Source organism: Chiloscyllium plagiosum, unplaced genomic scaffold (assembly GCF_037043375.1).
Source record: "Chiloscyllium plagiosum isolate Xiang-an unplaced genomic scaffold, Cpla_swu_hap1 HiC_scaffold_47, whole genome shotgun sequence".
Lineage (NCBI taxonomy): Eukaryota > Metazoa > Chordata > Chondrichthyes > Orectolobiformes > Hemiscylliidae > Chiloscyllium > Chiloscyllium plagiosum.
Window position 1 is genome coordinate 21,194,196 of NW_028270185.1, and position 21,891 is coordinate 21,216,086.

General features: G+C 42.8%; 1 protein-coding gene across 2 annotated transcripts in view; it reads left to right on the plus strand.

The window, feature by feature from the left end:
* LOC122542899 (synaptosomal-associated protein 25) overlaps positions 1 to 21,891 on the plus strand; it is a 197,639-nt gene that overhangs the window by 135,846 nt on the left and 39,902 nt on the right. For both annotated transcript variants that reach the window (XM_043681033.2, XM_043681032.2), the window contains exon 4: positions 20,841 to 20,889. In XM_043681033.2, the coding sequence (XP_043536968.1) occupies positions 20,841 to 20,889 (49 nt within the window). The remainder of the gene's footprint in view (positions 1 to 20,840; positions 20,890 to 21,891) is intronic.

Below are 21,891 nucleotides of genomic sequence, written 5' to 3' on the forward strand. Positions count from 1 at the left end.
GACACTGATAGTGCTGTTAATGAATCTTGATACAGCGACAGTAGAAGAATAACAATATGTACAAATCGGGAGGGGGCATGACTTCAAGGTGATGGTCTTGCTTTGTGCCTACTGTCCTTTGACCTTCAAAGCCATAGAGGCCGTAGGTTCATGAGATGTTAACAAAACACTCAAAGAGACTGTGCCTGAGGTAAATAATGCTCTATGAGAGTCAATTTCTTCTACAGTTCTACTTGTAAACGCATCTTTCAAACTATAATATCAAAGGTTCCATGGCAATGACCATGTCATTCAGGTTCCTGAACATCACTTTACCCAATAAGCCAACTCCCTTTAAAAACCAGTATAAATGGAACACATGCTTACAGGTTGAAGTTGAAGGGCAGAAAGAGAAAGTTTCCACACAGCTCCCTTTTGAACTTCCAACAAGTTCAAGACTGAACTAAAACTGCTTTCAGAGTGCTGCTCCTTCATCAGATGGTTGTAACCACCTAATGAAGGAGCAACGCTCCGAGAGCTAGTGCATCCAAATAAACCTGTTGGATTATAACCTGGTGTTGTGGATTTTTAACTTTGATTACTTTAGCTTTCTTTGCTCTTGGAGAATAAGCCCAGTTTCCCAAATCTATACATCACTGTAATTCCTCATCTCCAGAACCATTCATGTAAATTTCTTCAGTATCCTCTCTGAAGTTTCTAAGTCCTTCTTAAGATGTGGTGTTAAGATTTGGTCACAAGACTCCAGCTAAAGCAAAAGATTGTTTTGAAAACATGGTAGGATTTAATATTCAGTTTGAGGGGAAGGAAGCAACTATATTAAGTTTAAATAAAGATAATTACAAAGGGATGAGCAGAGGACTGGCAAAGGATTTTAGCAGCAAAGAGGAATAATAGCAGATGTTTAAGAAAATAATTCATGGCTCATAGTAAAGTCATATTCCAGTTGTTATGGACTAAGCCAGGCCTCTCAAAACCTTCTTCAGCAGGCAGCTCAGACAATAACTTTGTAATTTGTTTCAGTAAGTGTACAGTGAAAATTACCCAGATTAAGTTAGCCACTAGATTTTAAAACAGACAAGAATTTATTTACAAAATTACATAATGAAATACAAAGAACAAAATAAAGAACCCTTACAGAATTCAACCTATCCAGCTAGACTTAATTATGCTGTTCCGAATGTACACAACAGTCCCCAATAAGCAAACTCCCTTTAAATACCAGTACAAATGGAACACATGCTTACAGGTTGAGGTTGAAGGGCAGAAAAGAGAGAGTTTCCACACAGCTCCCTGTTGAACTTCCAACCAGTTCAAGACTGAACTAAAACTGCTCAGCTCAGCTCGAGAGCTGACCACTCCCCTTTCATTATACAGGTCACTTCTAAAACATGACCACTTTGGCCTGAAGTCTCACCTGTTTACATATAAACAAAAGGCCTCTCGAAATCATTTTCATCTCGGTACCAAACCAGACTGATCAGAGCCCGGCCTGGTTTGTTGCCACTTTGGAAAAAAAATCAAGGACAGGGTCTCCTTGAGCCAAGGAACAGCTTTTAGGGAAAAAAGGGACCAACTTTGTAACACAGTGAGGAATAAGGATTAGAATGTGAAAAGGGATAATCCAACCATGTCAGGCAAATTAAGGATATACAATTTGGCAATGGTAAACCAGAGAATTGGGAATGTTTAAAAAAACGACAACCAAAAAAAAGGGAGGAAATAAACATTGAGGGTAAACTTACAAGTAATATTGAGTTGGACAGCAAAAGCTTCTTTAAACATGTTAAAAAGGGCGGAGCCAAAGCAAACATTGGCCCCTCAGAAAATGAGGCTGGGGAAAAGATAATGGAAAAGAATCAAAAGATAGAGGAGTTAAATAAATATGTTGCATTAGCTTTTATCCTAGAATAGAGTAATATTCCAAAATTACTAAATATTCAAGAGGCAAAAGGTGGAGAGAAAATAAATGCAATAACTATTACTAGAGAAAATGTGCTAGGGGAAATAATGGGGCTAGAATCCACCTGGACCTGATGGACATTAAAGGAAGTGGTTCCAGAGGCAATGGATGTACTGGTGGTAAAATTCCAAGAATCTTGAGATTCTGGAAAAGTCCTAGAGGGATGCACATTTAAGACAGAGATGAGGACAAATGTATTCTCTCAGAACATTGTGAATCTGTGGAATCTGCAGTGGGCTGTTGAGGCAAGGGCATTAAGTACATTCAAAGTTGAGGTAGGCAGATGATTAATCAGTGAGGAAATCAAGGGTTATGTGGAAAAGACAAGAAAATGGCATTGAGGAATATCCTCCTACATCTCCTTATGGTCTTACAGTTATGTTCTAAATTGGTGGATTGTAAAGCTTTAGCATAAAGTTCTGATTTTTTCACACAACTGCCCAGGCTAATGCCCGAGGACATTGGTTCAAATTCCCTTCCTAAGGGAATTGTGAGTCAGCCCACAGCAGGTGGATTGCAGCGGTTCAAGATGGCAGCTCACCAAGGAAAACTAGGGATGGGGAAATGTGTTTGGCCAACCAATGATGTCCATGTCCCACGAGTGAATTAAAAATGAATTTAAAAATTCCAACCATGCCTGACAACAAAATTTGAATTAAATGAAAGTCTAGAATAAAAAGTTAGCCTAATGTTGCACATGTAACCACTGTTCATTGTTGTAAAAACCCTTCTGGTTCACTAATGCCCTTGAGGGAAGGAAATCTTCAACCATTGCCTGGTGTAGCCGACATGTGACTCCAGAACCACAACAGTGTGGTTGAGTTTTAATTGTTCTCTGGGCAGGTAGGGATAAGCAAATCTAAAAATAATCATCTCCAAGCAGACTAAGATGCTTGCATTTTTATGTCATAAACCATCCATGAACAACTGCAGACAAAGATTCACTAGTTACCCGTGATTCACTTTACTGAAATGTGCAACATTATTGATGTGTTTGCCGCCTACCAATAGTGGCTGCATTTTGATGTCATGAATTAAATGTGAAGTCTTTTGGGCATTTTCTGTTGCTTGAAAATGAGCAAAATAATCGTGAGGCCTTCTAAGTGCCTGCTGGATTCTGTAATTCATTTTGCTGGCAGTGTGTTTGTTTAAGGAGCAACAGGACAGTGCCTTGACCTGCCTATTTCTTTTATTCATGGTCACTGAAATCTGATCCCATTAAGGAACTGAGCGCAGGCAGCCATGGAACTGAGGGTGTATTTTCTTGCCAGCAGGCATTTTCCTGTCAGTCCTGTTTGGGTTGTTACAGACAGGAAAAGTCTTCATTTAAATATTTGAATATCACCCTACAAGTAACTGTTAAGTGTGTGTGACGTCCAATGATTCATGAGAGAACTTTACTGTGTGTTCAGCCCATACACTTGCGACAGGAGTCAAGAATGCTGTGAAAAGGGAAGGCCATGTTTCACCATAGTTCGATTTGGGCTGATCTGTCGCACATCCCTCAGTTCCCTTCGCTAGCAATCTCTCAATTCCATTTCTGAAATCTTCAATTTATCTCTAAGCTCAACAGGGATTTTTAGAGATGCGGGAGTTCCAGATGTCCATTTCCCTTTATGTGAAGATGTGCTCCCTGACTTCAAGTCCTGAAGCTCTAGTGTCATGACTGCTCATTCTGGACATTCCTCACTGGAGGAAATGTCCTTTAGCTTACCTTCATTGCTCAGTCCTTTGAGTATAGGAGTTAGGAAACCATGTTGAGGTTGTACAGGACATTGGTGAGGCCTCTTCTGGAGCACTGTGTCCAGTTCTGGTCACCCTGATAAAGGAAGGATATTATCAAGATGCAAAGGGTTCAGATTTACCAGGATGTTGCTGGATATGGAAGGTTTGAATTCTAAGGCTGGATAGGCTGGGACTTTCTTTCACTGGAGCATAGGAGGTTGAGAGGTGACCAGATAGAAGTCCATAAAATAATGAGAGGTATAGATAGAGTTAATGTTAGTCGCCTTTTACCTTGGAGGGGGGATTTCAAGACTAGATAGCACATTTTTAAGGTGAGAGGAAAGAGATTTAAAAAAGACAGGCAAGGCAAATTTTTTTTATGTAGAGGGTAGTTTGCGTGTTGAATGAACTTCCTGATGAAGTGGTGGATTCGGATGCCATTAAGGCATTTAAAAAACATTTGGATGGATACATGAATAGGAAAGGTTTGGGGGGGGTACGGGCCAGGAGCAGGCAGGTGGGACTAGTTTAGTTTGGGATTATGTTCGGCATGGAATGGTTGGACCGAAGAGTCTAGTTTTTTTTAGATTACATTACAGTGTGGAAACAGGCCCTTCGGCCCAACAAGTCCACACCAACCCGCCGAAGCGCAACCCACCCATATCCCTTACCTAACACTACGGGCAATTTAGCATGGCCAATTCACCTGACCTGCACATCTTTGGACTGTGGGAGGAAACCGGAGCACCCGGAGGAAACCCACGCAGACACTGGGAGAATGTGCAAACTTCACACAGTCAGTCGCCTGAGGCGGGAATTGAACCCGGGTCTCAGGCGCTGTGAGGCAGCAGTGCTAACCGCTGTGCCACCGTGCCGCCCATATTTCCATATTGTACGACTTTATGACTCTTCATCTATGTAGTTCTCCGATAACGCACATTTATTAAACGCAATTTGGTTGTAATGCGATTTGTGAATTGCACATGTTTTTTATAAAGCTGTTACGCGTTTCGATCCCCGGCACGAGCTGAACAGCAAAACACAGCCTCAGGATCCTCTGTCTGCAAAATGCAAATTCAGTGTGTTCAGCTAAAACAGGAATGCAATCAGCTCTGCAGGTCTTGAAACTGAGCTTAAGGATTGTAGTCTACATTTAGAAGGAGCTTTATTTCAAATTGGGGACAGGACTCCGTGTCGGCATCATCTGGTCAGTCAGCTTGCACGCTTTCTTTGCTGAAGAGCGTTGTGAAAGATACAGTGCTGTCGTCAGTGATTTTAGTGTTACATTTACTGTATAGTTACATTAAAATATATGATTTAAAGATTTACTTAGAATATGCTATTGCTTGCGTGAGGCTATTTTTGTTTCGATTTTTTACTGATATTTTTGTTGGTTTGCCCCAACCTTATTTATATTGCATGATTTTCTGTAACACGGTGTCGCAGAATGAAACCACCGCATTTTAGGAAAACTACCTGTACATTCTCTAACCTGTCAATCATTTTATACTGAAAGGAACATAAGCCTTTTATGCAATCTGTTTTTATAATTTAATCCTTTTAGTCCCAATTTATTGTTAACATAGAAACAGGTAGAGGCCATTTTTCCCTCGAGCCTGTTTCATCATTCAGTGAGCTAGTACCAATTACTCACCTTTATCTCATTTTCTTGTATCATCAGTGTAGTGATTTGAATGAGGTCAGCCGGTTGGATCTCATGAGTCCGTTGATTGGGGTTGTAACCTGGTCCAATCAGAAAGGTAGAAACAGGAGTGTCCACGTATACACACACACACCATGGGTGCTGGGGAAAAAATAAGCACTACTGCACTTAGGTGGTAGTGTGGGGGTTAAATTATAAAAAAAAAAGAAAAAAAAGAAAGAAAAAAAAGAACCAGAGTGTTTCCGCGAAAAAAAAGAGAAAAAATAAACAGGGACCCTGCCTGCCCCTCTTCCAAAAAAAAAAGAAACAGGAGTGTCCCCGTATACACACACCATGGGTGCTGGGGAAAAAATAAGCACTACTGCACTTAGGTGGTAGTGTGGGGGTTAAATTTTAAAAAGAAAAAAAAAAATAACCAGAGGATTTGATGTGAAGGGCACTGAAAAAAAAAAGAAACAGGAGTGTCAGGGGTTCTGCTCACTGTGCAGTCGGCTGTGAGCTAGCTGGGTCAGTATCTTGTATTAAGCACATGCAACCAAACGGTAACTTGGTGACGGGATACCAGCCTTTGTGGAGTTATTTCAATCAGTTAATCAAAAATCTAACCATTTTAGATTTACAATTGACAATTGATCTGGTATCAACCATCTATTCAAGAAGAATAATCCAAATTTCTTCCACCCTTTGTATCCAGAAGTGTTAAGAACTTCACTTCTGAAAGGCTTAACTGCAGTCTTTAGAGTTAAAATCTGCCTATAGTTGAAATCTGTTTTTTTTCCCTTCCCTTAATCTATCAACATTGCTCTGTAGTTTTATACGCCTATCTATACTGCTTACAGTTGCTTATCTTTGTGTCATCAATAAACTTGGGATATTGGGCTTTCCATCCCCTCAACTCACTCACTGAATATTGATGCACCGCTGCAGATAGCTCTTTGATCAAGTGACACATCCTGCCAATTAGCCTAATCATCCATTATCCCTACTGTCTGTCTCCTGCTAATTAGCTAACTTCCTAACCAAGTCAATAATTTGTTTTCAAGTCCATGCACTTCACTTTTAGCTAGCAACCCCATACGATGGACTTCACTAAATGCCGTATAAACATCCACTGACCTCATACTTTTGTTACCTCTTCAAATGATTCTCTGATTCAGACATCACATACATTTCCAAATCCATGCCGAACCCTCCTGAGCAGTTGAAAATTTTCAAGATGATCAATCACTCTATCCATATTTATGGACATTGATAAGATCTCAAAAAAAACAGAGGTTATGGGAACTAATCATTTCTCTCTGAGCAGTTTGTAAAGTTTTTACAGCTTGGGAACAGGCCATCAGGTCACACAGTGATCAGTCACTGTGTGAGCTGCCTCCAACCCTTTATACACTGTACCTGGGCTGTAGTTCACATGCTCACACGGGGTTTGTTTTTAGCAAGGAGGACAGCTCACCAGCCCACACCCAAGCTGACCCCTACAACACGGGAGAGATGCTGAGTGAATGCCAAAACTGGTAACCATGCTTAAACAAATCAATAATTATATTTTTAAGAGAAAATACTTTAATTAAACGAACATTACACTGCAGATGTTTGTTGTGGGCAGCCAATTTATGAAAGTAACCTTTTGAAAGTGTGGCCCAGGAAAGGGGGTTACTGCCTTAAAGGATACCCCTTTGCACATCATACGCACCTTCCCACCTCCAGGAAGATAGTATCCCCTCGCCTTCTCTTCTGCAAAGGCTTTCATATCACTGTTCCATCCCCTCCACCTCCTCCCTCGCTGCCCTGTGCCCCAACTTTGTCTGAGTCTGGGCTTCCATTGGAGCCTTTATCCTGGGATTGGTTAAAATCCCATCAGCATCCGCGGCCACGCCCTGGCACTGCTGGACAGTCGGATCCTGGGTGGGCAGCTCCTGAGAGAGGGTGAGGACTGGACCTTCTACTCCACACTCACACAGAGTTATGGCTGCGGAGCAGATCTGGGAGTTCAGAGTCCGGCAACAATTTCCCTTCCCGGGGGACCAAGCAGTTTGCACGTCACCCCCACTAAACCCCGCCCCTCACCCTTCTAATTCTTTCTTTCTCAAATGTTTCGCCAGTTCTCTATCTATCCAGTTCATCATTTTCTTGTGGTCGTGAGTTATTCTGTGCATAAAGCCGGTTGTTCTGAATTCCCACATGGATTTATTAGTGAGGTTAACAGGAATAAAATAATTAGGAGCTGGAGTAGACTATTCAGCCCATTGAGTCTCCTGCACCATTCAATACTTGACTGACAGTAAACGTAGTATGGACTGGTGTGGAACCCCTGTGCTTTTATCTAGCTACATCCCCCACCCCATACACCCTCCCTCCCTCCTCCAACCCCAGCCTTTGTATTCTTTATATCTTCTGATTCAAATGTTCACAGCCTGTGATCTATTTCTCAGTATTATTTCGGGAAGATTTCCACAGCTTAATTGTGTCTGTGGCTTTTGGTCCCAGTATTCGAGATCACTGGAGAGTCCACGCTGTCATATCAAAATCCTATCCTCTATTTTAGCAAAGTTGTTAACGGGTTTGCCCTTTAATGAACACAATGGAATTTGATGCACAAGACCACAAGAAATAGAAGCTGCTGTAGACCATTCGGTCCATCAAGCCTGCTCTCTCATTCAACACAATCATACCTGATCTTGGGCTTCAACTCCACTTTTCTTGCCCACTCCCGATATTCCGTCATTTGCCAAGGGACCAAAACTCTGTCCCTTGACTGTGTTCAGTAATGAGTTGCGTAGTTAATGGAGTGAAATTAGACATGCGCCTGGTTGTGGTCTCCCTCTTCAAACACGTGATCTGCTCCAACAAATCCTTTTTATTTTCTTCAAGGCCTCTATCAGGTCACCCCTTAGAATCCTATTTTCAAGAGAAGTGATTCTGAGCCTGTTCAAACTTTCCTGTTTGGCATTATCATTGATTCCGGTACCATCTGCAGTGCCATTTTATCTTTCTTATAATGCATTCCACCATCCTCTGAGTGAAAGATGTTGTCCTTACATCCTTGCCAAACCTCCTGCCCTTTGTCCTAAACTTCTGCCTGCTCGTTATTGGCCCTTCAACGAAAGTAAACAGCTGATTTCTATCCACCCTATCCATGCCCCTCATAATCTTATACACCTTAATCAGGTCCCCCCCTCAACCTTCTTGAGTGCTGCAATGGGAAAAAAACCAGAACCTAACTAGTCCCTCTTCCTAGCTAAATTCTCCATCACAGGCAACGTCCTGATGAATCTCCTCTGCACCCCCTCCAGGGCAATCACATCCTTTCTAGAATGCAGTGACCAGAACTTCAGTTGTGGCCTCAACAAAGTTTTGTTCAGCTCCAACTTAGCCTTCCTGGTCTTATAATCTCTCCTGTGACTTATAAAAGCAACTATCTTAACTATCCTATTAACCCATCCTGCCACCTTTAGGGATCTGTGGATATGCCCCCCCACCATCCCTCTTCTGTGCGCTTCCTGATGTCCTGCTATTTATTAATTACTCCCGTGACTCAGTACACCTTCCAAAGTGCATCACCTCACACTTATCAGGATTAAATCCCACCTGCCACTGATCTGCCCATCTGACTAACCCATCTATATCTTCCTGTATTCTTCCTCAATTAACCATTCAGTCAGTCTTCATGTCATCTGAAAACTTATGTATCATTTCTCCACATTCTCACTACACTGGGCTCAGTGGTTAGCACTGCTGCCTCAAAGCGCCAGGGACTCGGGTTCGATCCCAGCCTTGGGTGACTGCCTGTGTGGAGTTTGCATGTTGTCCCCGTGGTCTTTTTCTGGATGCTCTAGTTTCAACCCACAGTCCAATGATGTGCAGGTTAGGTGGATTGGCTGTGCTAAATTGTCATGTAGTGTCTAGGGATGTGTAGACATGTGAAATGCAGGGTTACAGGGAAAGGGTGAGTCAGGTGGTATGCTCATTGGAGAGTTGGTGTGGATTCAATGAGCCATATGGTCTGCTTCCACACTGTAGGGATTCTATAAACAGTAAGGGATGGCAGTGAGGGGAGTGGGCAGCAGAAAGGGGAATGGATAGTGAGACAGAAAGCCGGCTACTTGTTCAAGTGTACTGGCAGAAGATTTATATGTTTTATTTATTGTCTGTCTTAACTTGCATTTTAGATTAGATTAGATTGCTTAGTGTGGAAACAGGCCTTTCGGCCCAACAAGTCCACACCGACCCTCCGAAGAGCAACCCACCCAGATCCATTCCCCTACACCTAACACTTACAGGCAATTTAGCATGGCCAATTCACCTGACCAGCACATCTTTGTGACTGTGGGAGGAAACCGGAGCACCCGGAGGTACCCCACGCAGGCACGGGGAGAACGTGCAAACTCCACACAGACAGTTGCCCGAGGCGGGAATTGAACCCGGGTGTCTGGCGCTGTGAGGCAGCAGTGCTAGCCACCGTGCCACCCATTTATTTGTATTGAAGTTTATTTGTGAATTACAAACAGATTCTGCTAGTTGGTTAAAGTTTCTTTTATCACAAGTTTTCGTCTTTTTGTATTTTTGGTGGAAAGACTTGTGACAATGCGTACTTATATTCTTAATATAGTGAAATATATAATATATTATATTCTTAATACAGTGTTTCACAGGTACATGATCAGTAATTGATTTGACATTAAGCTGCAAAGGAGACGTTAGGACAGTTGGTTGGAGAGGGCATTTTTAATAGTGTCTTAAAGATGAAGAGAGGAGAAGGGAGCTAGAGAGGTTCAGGGAGGCATTTCCAGGGTGTAAGACATGCTTGCATGAAGTGATTTAGAGATGCCTTTTGTTGTATGGCAGGCCAGCTTACACTGCTACCAAAAGAGAAAATGCTGGAAACTCTGAAACAGGTCTGGCAGCATCTGTAAGGAGAGAAAAGAGCTGACGTTTTGACAAAGGGTCAGTTAGACTCGAAACGTCAGCTCTTTTCTCTCCTTACAGATGCTGTCAGACCTGCTGAGATTTTCCAGCATTTTCTCTTTTGGTTTCAGATTCCAGCATCCGCAGTAGTATGCTTTCTTTCAGCTTACAGTGCTATATGACTTGATGAAAGCTACTGCCATCATTCCCTTGAAGTGGATGATTCTGCAGAATCTAGTGTAATCAAGGAAAACCACTTCCTTGGTCTAACTGGAAGAGTCTTTTGTAACTAACAGATTCCAGGTTATTGCACGTTAGCAGCAAGTTACAGTTTGCATTGAAGTGATAAACATTGTTACAGAGACTTTGAGGACAACCAGAAGTTAAACTTCGCTCCTTTCAGATCTAAAGCAGTTGTGCCCACTGGCCCATTTGACCAGCAGGTGCTAGTAATGGAACACCTCAGTAGTAACCATTTCAGACCCACCTACAGCAATATGAAGCCAGAATAAAGGAGCACAATGACCTCAGAGGCTTATAGTGCTGGAGGACGTTATGGAGATAGTATGAGAGAGACAAAGAAAGCGGGGGCAGTGAAGATGGCTTCTCTTGAAGAGTCTTTACTATAACAAAGGACCATGCATTGGAAGAATTTAAAAAATTATTGATATACATTCCCTGAGCTGTGTAACAGCTGATACACGCCCTCCAGGTATATCTGTCAGTGAGAATACAGAAAGCCTGATTTACAGCATAAAGAGAGAAATTAAAGTTGGTACTTTAGTAGTCGGTGTCACTGCTGGAGTGAAAGAATGCTGACGGAAGGATAATACTGCAGCTGCTGGAAGGCAGGAAATGCTGGAGATCCTCAGCAGGTCAGGCAGCATACTGCCATTTCAGTCAGCTTAGCAATGTCGCAGGTTTGAAGCAAGTAGAGGAGCAGGAAACAGAAGGGAAGGTCAGCAATACCATGAGAAAAATGACAAAAGGAATAATTGGTGCAAGGCAAAATAGAATGGACCGAGTAACGAAGCATTAGTTGGTAAAGGAGATGTAAATGGGAATAGTAGCATTGTTAACATCAACTTCTGTACAGAATGATCAGAGCAGCTGTTTTTTTTCTGCTGAAATAATGGAGCTCTTCACCATTTTAGATGTCCTTTTCAGATGTAGTTCATCCTATTGAGATCCAGACTTGATGCATTGGATCTTGCAGCTCAGACTGAGACCACTCAGCCCTAGGGCTCTGCTGGCACTCACATCAAGTACTCCAATTTGACGCATGCCCAGCTTTCTCCCCATAACTCTGCAAATCGGTCCTCTGCAAGTTCAAAACTGGTTCTCCTTTGAAAGCTCCAGTGAAATCTGTGTTCTCTGCTGTTGACTCTCCTCTCCCCGGTTTAAACCGGTCATACAGGACTCAAACAGAATTTGAAACCCAACGGGCTCTTCAAGATGAAAGACACCACAAATGTTGATGTTTTATCAAATATAGCGAATTCTGGATTAATTTGGTGCACTTTCAGCAGCTTTTTGCAATTGACTCTGAGGAAAGTCTGGGCTGGAATTTAAGGGACAGGCTCATATTCCCCACCCTACCCCATTGAGAGGGAAGTATGTGTCCAGCCTGCCCACCTTCTAACCCAGCTCCTGCCCAGTGATGTTACGCTGGGTGCAGCCTGAATTGTTTCAGAGAGGGATGTCTGCTCACCTCTGCCTGGGTGAATGTCAGATCCCAGAGAATGATTTGAATAACAACCACGGCAGCAGGAGGTTTGGGTAGTTTGCTGTGGGCCTTAATGAGGAGAGGCTCTTGTCTTGAACAAGATGTGGTTTATCACAGGAAAGCAAACTTGTACAAGTAACATGAGTAAGATTAACATTGTTACTCAGACTAGGAGGAGACCTGTGGGTGGTCTGTCTCCACTCCATGAGATCCTCAGATGTTCTGCCTTGTCCCTACTGAAACCAGTATGATATCATCAGCTTGGCGGAGGTTAATGCAATCTCCAAAATTAACCCTTTCAAAAACCACTATAAGGAGAGACTAGATGGGCTTAAATTGTTTGCTGTAGAGCAGAGAGGGATGGGGTAGGGGGTGGTATATGATTGAGGTGTGTAAGACATGAGGGGTATGGACAGGTTGAATAGAGAGTAGCTGTTGCCCTTGGTTGAGGGGGTCAGTCAAGAGATAGTTTTAGGGGAAGGGGCAGGCAATTCAGAGAGGATTTGGGAAAAATGTTTTCACTCAGTGGGTGGTGGGAATCTGGGAACATACTGGAGGCCAGAAATCTTAAAACCGTTAAAAAATACTTGTATGAGCACTTTAAATATCTAACATTCAAGGACATGGGACAAGTGCAGAAAATTATGATTAGCGCGCCTTTAGTGGTAGTTATGCCAGACTTGATGGGCCGAAGGATCTTTTCTGCCTTGTATGAATCTATGAGTCTATCTGTGAATCTATTATAGAACATATTCCTCCCCTGCCCCAGCTTTTCTCCCAAAACATTCGAACATTCATGTATATAATTAAATTTACCACTAACCAATCTCCTCCAAGCCCTGATTTCACAAATTCAAGCAGTCTGGAGTTTTCACAATCTCCCAGAACACTTTCCATCTGGACTTTGATGATTAGTAGGGATTTGGTTTGAAGATGGTTGACCTTGATTCAGTTCTTGTCTCTGAGTTTTACGTCTCTCCACTGGGAAGACCTCTTACGTCTTCAGTTTCTTTTCCTGGGGATGTCATTCCTGCGAAACCATGGAGTCGATCCCTATCCATCGGACTCTTCATTTTCTGAATTTCTTTCACAGTCTTCCCTCCTGAATGTGCTCCATCACATCATGGTGGGGAGTTGGGGGTGGGAGGTGAGGGGTTGGGGGGGGGATGTTAAATCTCATGAATGCACTTCATGTAAGAGCACTGCTCTGTTGGAACAAATTTTTTTTTTGCCATCTCCTGCATTTCTAAGCCGAGCAGTTTCATCTCGACAATGTCCTAGTTCTCTTGCAGATAGTTTCTTCTTGCCTGGGTGCTGGATCTGTGCATTTTTGGTCGTCCCAAAATTGGCTCCTGTAGAGTTGCTTGCAGCTGATCTTCAATCTGTGTAAGCAAACTTCATTCTCAATCTAGTGATAGATCTGTAGTATGCAAACTCTTGGCCTCACCAGTTACAGGAAGAATATTATCATGCTGGAGAAGTTTCAGAAGAGGATGTTGCTGGGTATGGAAGGTTTGACTTATAAAGAAATGGGATTTCATTTCACTGGTGTGTAGGAGGTTGAGAGGCGACCTGATAGAAGTTTGTAAAATAATGAGAGGTAGAGTTAATGGGAGTTGTCTTTTCTGTAGGATGGAGGATTTCAAGATGAGGGGGCAAGGTGAGAGGAGAGAGATTTAAAAAAGATATGCAAGGCAAATCTTTTACATGGAGCGTGGTTCGCGTGTGGAATGAACTTCCCGAGAAAGTGGTGGATGAGGATGCAATTACAACATTTAAAATGTTGTACAGATACATGAATAGGAACGATTTGGAGGGATATGGGCCAGGAGCAGGCAGGTGGGACTAGTTTAGTTTGGAATTATATTCAGCATGGACTGACTGTGCTGTATGACTCTGACTTGTAGATTCAGTTGAGCGTCTTCATTCTCCCTCTGTTGTTGTCTTACTGGTGAACCCAACATGTTTACCTCCTTAGTCATGCTGTTGGAGGGTGCTATTGACAAAGTTCTGAAACTCATATTGATAATCCTCCTTTGGGAGACAAAGAATTGAAATATTCCATCTTGAACTTGTGTGGTTTTATCATCTGAAGTCGAATTCATATCTGCTGTTACAATTTGTTCACTGAGTTGTGTTGGTTCTGAATTAGCCTCTTTTTATTCATTCATAGGCTTTGGTGTTGAGTATCACCTGCAAATTTGACTGAGCACAGTCTGTTGCTCTATCTAAGTCATTAATATAGATTATAAATAGTTGGAGCTCATTGACCAACCTCTGTTAGCTTAAAAACCAGAAAGACCCATTTATGCCAAAACTCTGCTTTCTGTTGGTTAACCAATCCTCTATCTAAGCTAATATATTGCCCCAATCCTGTATGATCTTCCCTTGTATATTAACCTTTTGAAAGCCACCTTACAGATTCCTACTCCCCCCCCCCCCCCCCCCCCCCCCCACCCACTTCCCCCCCAACCCCCCATGCCTCCCCACTCCTTTTCTATAACCTGTTACTATTGGGATGGTTTAAGTATCTTTTACCTGGAAACTGAGGAAAAATATTGATTTAGTCTCCGCCATTTTCATGTTTCCCATTACCGACTCCCTTGTCCTCTAAGAGACCAACATTCATCTTAGCTACTTTCTCACTTGTTTTATACTGAAAGAAGTGTTTGCTGTCTGTCTTCATATACTGCACTAGTATTTTTCATAAGTCTGATTTGCTCTTTTTATTACTCTTTTAGTGACCCTTTGCTGGCCTTTAAAAGTTTCTCAATCCTCCAGCCTGCTCCTACGTTTGCCTTTGTTTCCTTTAATTTTCTTGGTTAGTTGTGGTTGCATTTTCCCCCTCTGACAATCGTCCTCTGTGGAATATCTTATTGAGAGGAATTAAATATCTCCTTAAATGTTCATTGAGTGAGTAAAGAGACATCCAGCGATTTTACTGAAAATGAATTCTCTCTTTTCAAGCTGCCATATACTGATGGCTTCCCACAGCAGATGGGGCTGTAGATGCGCTGAATTATTTGGTATCTGCTCCACATGCCTGGATGTCTAAGGCAGGTGCTTCAGCCAGCACCTGGAGGACATGTAATTACCTGGATAAATCATCTGAAAACTACTGCGCAACTAGCAGGCCTGCTTCGGAATTTGTGCTTGAAACTCATTAAGAGCAAGGCTGCATATTGGGAAGCCATATTCAGTGTATCTACACGGCAATTTAGCAATAAATGTTTAAAGAAGCTCTGTGAGCTCAAACAGATTTTATGAATAAGCCTATAGCTTCTGGCTCTGGTGGCCAGTACAAATTAGATTTTTTTTTTGTTTCACCAATACTGGAAGATATTTGAAAGAGGTTGCTGATGGCACTCTGTGACATGCTTAAACCTGCTAAAATATCCCACACACGTTGGATCAGATAAAGCTTTGCTAAGGCTAAGATTGATAATCTGGGAGGTGCAAATGAGCGAGTCACTAACAGGATGGTTTGGGAAATTATTTGGGAGTGCACAATAATGCAAGGCAAATTCAGGCAGAATGTGGCAATCCAAACATGATTGTTTTTCCAGAATTGACTTTGTCTGTTATATTTGTGTCTAATATTCATGCATGACTTCAACAGCACTTACCAATTGTCCTCATAACTCTCAGCAACATTGGATTATAAGTTGTCAAGACCTCACCAGGCATGTCAATTTAAGATCAACCCCCAGCAACAAGGAGTTATTCTCAAACAAGAGAAGGGATATTTTACCGCAAAACTTCTTTAACAATTCAACTAGAAGTCATAAAGCTGTTTGCTAAAAATACAGGTACAAAAGTTTATAAGTCTATACAGAGGAAAGATACTTGTAGAGATGAAAGTAAGGTTGGTTTGATGTCATGGCAATCCTGGCTTGCTTGAAGATTTCTCTTTCTCAGGAAAGCAGGTCAAAAATTTGAAATCAGAATTCAGCAAGCTGCAATTGTTTCTGTAGCTGAATAACTGGAGGTTGCTTGTGCAAGTGGACTTGTAGGTAGAGCAGAATATGGGAGAGAGAAAGGTTTTTTTTTGTTCCTCACTAGTTCTATGGTTACAACACTAGAAAATTACCGGGGCTACTTGAACAAACCAGCAGTTGAGTTCTAAAAGCTGTTCTCCTTTATGCTGCCTTTGATTCAGGACTCTCTATCCCTGTGGGTGTCTTTCAGATTCCTTCCTGGGGAGTTTGCTAAGATGGTGTCTCACAGCCTAACTTATCAAAGTCAAAGCAAAATGTCTTCTGTGTTAATTTCGATGATTCATTGTTCCCCGAAGCCCAATGTCAATTATGCTGGAAATCATTGTGGTGTCCTTCAAGACTCTTATACTCTTAGAAACTCTGAATTCTCACACCTTTAGAAGACCCATTATGATGTCTCCCAAGGATTAATCAAATTTTAAATGTCTCCCTTTGTAATTGATGCTGAGATAACACATCAGTCTGTCTGCTTTTTGGCTGTAGTGAATCAGTAGAGCAGTCATGTGACATCCAGGAATCATCTTGTAAGATTCTGCATCCATCTTAAAAGTCTGATTATTATTCTTTACAAAATATATCATAATACAATTACATAGTCATGAAAAGGTGGATATTCATGTGACTCTGGTAGTATTTTGGTCCATATATGTTCTCATCTGTGTTCACGGCTCTATGTGCTCCATATTTATTTGGTCTGTGTTCACTGGTGTCTGTAGTCTATGCTATTCCTGTATTCCTGGAGAATGTGAAGTACTGCAATAGAGCTATTTAATCGATCAGTCAGACTCCTGCAAACAAAACAGTGTACTCTCTACTTTGTTGTATGCTGCTGTAATAGTTCAGGAAGACTGACTGGAAAGAACATCATTTATTGTTGAACACCAAACTCTCCTCCGACCAAAATAGGACCCACTACTCATGGTATACATATGCTAGTCCCAGCCTGGGATAGACAGTTCTGAAGATCCAACCTTGGGTCTGCTTTATAGATATTTTTAATTAACCTGTTCAGATACTGTGACACGCCTCTGGAGCAGGTGGGATTTGAATCTGGGTCTCTGACTCAGACGCTTGGACACTACCACTGTTTCACAAGAGCCCCACTGGGTCTGCTTTATAGTATTTTCTAATCAGCTTGTTCAGCAGCGTTATGACTCACCTCTGAAGCAGGTGGGATTTGTACCAAGGCCTCCTAGTGCAGAGATGGGGCCACCACCATGAGATTTCCTGAGTGTGGTTTGTTTTGTTTTAGAAACTCGACATTGCTTTTTGATTAATTTTAATGCAAGTCATTCATTGGGTAACGTCAGGGGCCAAATCAGCAGCTCATCGTTTATTTCCTAAACAGCCCTGTTAAGAGGTGCCACCTCTGGACCAGGTGGGACCTGGCCAGAGGTAGGGGCACTACTGATGCACTACATGGGGCTCTGGGATTGCTTTTATTATTTTTGAAAAATATTTTAATCAACCTGTTCATGAATGTTGTGACACCCTCTGGGACTTGAAGCCAGGCATTCAGGCTCAGATGTGGGAACACTACCAGCACACGACACCTTCCCACATTTGCTTTTTAAAAAATTATTTTATACCCAGAAGTGCTATTGCACACAACTCAGTAACTTTCCCACCACCAAAGGTATTTACAAGCAAAGGGGAAAATGAGGACTGCAGATGCTGGAGATTACAGTCGAAAGTGTGGTGCTGGAAAAGTACAGCAGGTCAGGCAGCATCCGAAGAGCAGGAGAATCAACGTTTCGGGCAAATGAATTCCTGATGAAGGGCTTTTGCCTGAAATGACGATTTTCCTCCTCCTCGGATGCTGCCTGACCTGCTGTACTTTACCAGCACCACATTCTTGACTCTATTTACAAGCAAAGCCTATTATGGGCACTGGGTCTGCCTTTTTTTTTTCTAACCAACCTGTGCAGAAATGTTTTGAAACACCTCGGAAACAGGTGGGACTTGATCCCAAGTCTTCTGGCTTAAAGGTAAGGATACTACCACTGCACCACAAAGCCCCCCACCTTCCCCCGCTGTGTCAGCTTTGTTTTATTTGGGAAGGACCAGCCTTCTGTGTGGACCTTGTCAAAGTCCTCACTGAAGTCCATGTCAACCCCATCAACTGCACTACCCTAATCAAAACATTTAGTCATCTTTCAAAAAAACTCAATTAAATTAGTCAGACAGGATCTCCCTCCAACACTTAAATGCTGACTATCCCTGATCAATCACTGCCTTTCCAAATATTGTTTAAACCTGTCCTTCAGAACTTTTTTCCAATAATTTCCCTCCGATTGATATCAAACTAACTGGTCTGTAATTACCTGGCCTATCCAGGCTGCCCCTCTTGAACAAAGAAACCATATTAGCTATCCTCCAGTCATCTGGCACTTCATCTCTGGCCAGTGAAGTATTAACTATTTCCCGAAAAATTGCGGATGCTGTAAATCAGAAACAAAAACAGAAATTGCTGGAAAATCTCAGCAGGTCTGGCAGACTCTGTGGAGAGAAATGAGAGTTAATGTTTCAGGCTGGTGGGAAGTAATCCTTTCTCAGAATGATTTGGAGATGCCGGTGTTGGACTGGGGTGGACAAAGTTAACAATCACACAACACCAGGTTATAATCCAACAGGTTTAATTGGAAGCACTAGCTTTCGGAGTGACGCTCCTTCATCAGTTGACAACCACCTGATGAAGGAGCGTCGCTCCGAAAGCTAGTGTGCTTCCAATTAAACCTGTTGCACTATAACCTGGTGTTGTGTGATTTTTAACTTTCTCAGAATGATTGTGATGAGGGAGGATTAATTAGCAACCTTGTGGTGTGAGATCCTTTGGGGAGTAGTGACTATAATATGGTAGAATTCTTCATTAAGATGGAAAATGATGCAGTTAAATCTGAGACCGGGGCCTGAGTTTAAAGAAAGCTAATTCTGATTTCCAGTTCTGAGGAAGGGTCACTCAACCTGAAATGTTAACTCGGATTTTTCTTCACAGATGCTGCCAGATCTGCTGAACTTTTCCAGCAATTTCTGGCTCTTTTTCTTATTAAATAGCTCCCGTGGGGCCCAGCAACCTCCTCCCTTGTCTCCTGTTGCAGCCTGGGATACAATCTCATCAGGCCCTGGGAATTTCTATACTTGTATGCCGTTTCTCCTCTGAGAATACTGATGAGAAATATTCATTCAAGACTTTACCCACGTCCACTGTCTCCACGCCTGGATTGCCCCTTTGATCTTTCATCGACCCTGCTCTTAATATACTTAGAAAATGCCTCCAAGTTTTCCTTGATCCCATCTTCCAAAGGTATTTTGTGGCCCCTCTGTGCTCTCCTAATTTCCTTTTTAAGTGACCTCCACTAGTTTCTATACTTTTTGAAGAGCCTCCCCTGGTTTAATGCCCTGCACCTGATATGTGCTTCTTTCTTTTTCTTTACTAATAATTAATACCCATTGAGGGTTCCCTGAATCTTTTGTCCTTGCCTGTCACTGTTAGAGGAACGTGTCCAGGCCCTGAATTCTTACCAAGTTACATTTAAAAGGCTCATGCTTTCCAAGTGTTGACTTACCTTGCAAGTAGCTGCTCCCAGTCTATGTTTGCTAGATCCTGCCTAATTATATTGAAATTAACCCTCCCCCCAATTTAGACACAGCTTCTGCACTCTCCTTTTCCCTTCCTATAATGACTTTGAAACTTAGTTAAAAATCCCACAACATCAGGTTATAGTCCAACAGGTTTATTTAGAAGTACTAGTGTTCAGAGTGCTGCTCCTTCAACAGGTAACTTTGAAAGCTAGTGCTTCCAAATAAACCTGTTGGACTATAACCTGGTGATGTGTGATTTTTAATTTTGTCCACCCCAGTCCAACACCAGCAACTCAGGTGGCACGGTGGCACAGTGGTTAGCACTGCTGCCTCGCAGCACCAGAGGCCCGGGTTCAATTCCCGCCTCAGGCAACTGTCTGTGTGGAGTTTGCACATTCTCCCCGTGTCTGCGTGGGTTTCCTTCAGGCGCTCCGGTTTCCTCCCACAGTCCAAAACAGCGCAGGTTAGGTGAATTGGCCAGGCTAAATTGCCCGTAGTGTTAGGTGAAGGGGTAAGTGTAGAGGAATGGGTCTGGGTGGGTTGCTCTTCGGAGGGTCGGTGTGGACTTGCTGGGCCAAAGGGTCTGTTCCCACACTGTAAATAATCTTTCTAACTCCACATCTTTGAAACTTAGAATTATGGTCACTATCTCCAAAATGCTCACACACTGACAGTTTAACCACTTAATCGGCTTCATTCTCTCGGATTTGGTCGAGCATTGCCCCCATCTCTGTCTACATCCTGGATGCACTTTAAAAACTCCAACCCTCCTAATCCTTTCACACCTGTGCTGTCATTCCTTCTAAACGTTCTATTCCTTTCAACAGTTTACACTAATTCGTGTCTGAAATAGGCCTTTGTTGATTGAACTGAATTTTCACCGTCCACCTCCGTTTACGCAGCACCTGTTGGGACGCTTCCTGCTCTGGTGAAATGTGGATTGGAATTAATGTGACGGTGGCTAGTTTTCAAAGAAGTCCCCATTGGCTTTGAGCTGCTTTGAGGTGTCATGCTTAACCTACGTGCAATCTAAATCCTACGAAACAGTTTGATGAAAATTCAGCAAGAGTTGAGATGCTGAATTGTTAATATTTGTGAGTAATTGGATTTGAATTTAAATGTTAATCTACAAAAATCCAGCATGCAGCAGTAATCAGGCGTCTACTAAAATGAGCTGGATCATTGATGGGTAGACAAGGACTGCCAAATGTACTTGTTCCACTCTGAATAATTCTCATTTTATCCCTCTAAAACTCTTTTCGTTACCTACTCACACAGAGCAAAGATGCCGGGATCAGGACTCTGGTTATGTTGGATGAACAAGGCGGTAAGTGGATCTTGAAGATGTGCATACATTTCTTGGTTGGGGAATTGTGTGTACATGCCTGGGATGGGGAGTTTTACTTGCATGCCTGGGATGGGGAATTATGTGATACGTCTGAGATGGGAAAGTGTGTGTACATGCCTGTATTGAGGAATTGTGCATATGTGCCTGGGATGGGGAATTGTGTGTGCATATCTGGGTTGGGGAAGTGTGCATACAGGCCTGGGAAAGGGAACCATATGTATATGCCTGAGATGGGGAATTGTGCATACTTGCCTGGGAAGAGAAACTGCGCAGACATGCCTGGGATGGAGAAGTGCGTGTACATGCCTGGGATGGGGAAGTGCGTGTGCATGCCTGGGATGGGGAAGTGTGTGTACATGCCTGGGATGGGGAAGTGTATACATGCCTGGGATGGGGAAGTGTGTACATGCCTGGTATGGGGAAGTGTGTTTACGTACCTGGGATGGGGAAGTGCGTGTACATGCCTGGGATGGGGAAGTGTGTGCATGTGCCTGGGATGGGGAAGTGCGTGTACATACCTGGGATGGGCAAGTGTGTGTACATGCCTGGGATGGGAAAGTGCGTGTTCATGTCTGGGATGGGAAAGTGCATGTACATGCCTGGGATGGGCAAGTGCGTGTACATGCCTGGGATGGGGAAGTGCATGTACATGCCTGGGATGGGGAAGTGCGTGTACATGCCTGGGATGGGGAAGTGCGTATACATGCCTGTGGTGGGGAAGTGTGTGTACATGCCTGGGATGGGGAAATGCGTGTACATGCCTGAGCTGAGGAAGTGCGTGTACATGCCTGGGATGGGGTAGGGCAGTGGTGTAAATGATGAGCACTGAACAATGTTGAATTCAGTTTTACCAATTGACATTTACTCCAAATCATAAACCTCAGATCGACAGCACGGATTTCTTCATTCAGAACCTTTCTGATTCTGAGCCTCATGGTCTTAGCTTGAAGCAGGGACTGAAGTAAAGTAAACTGATTCCCA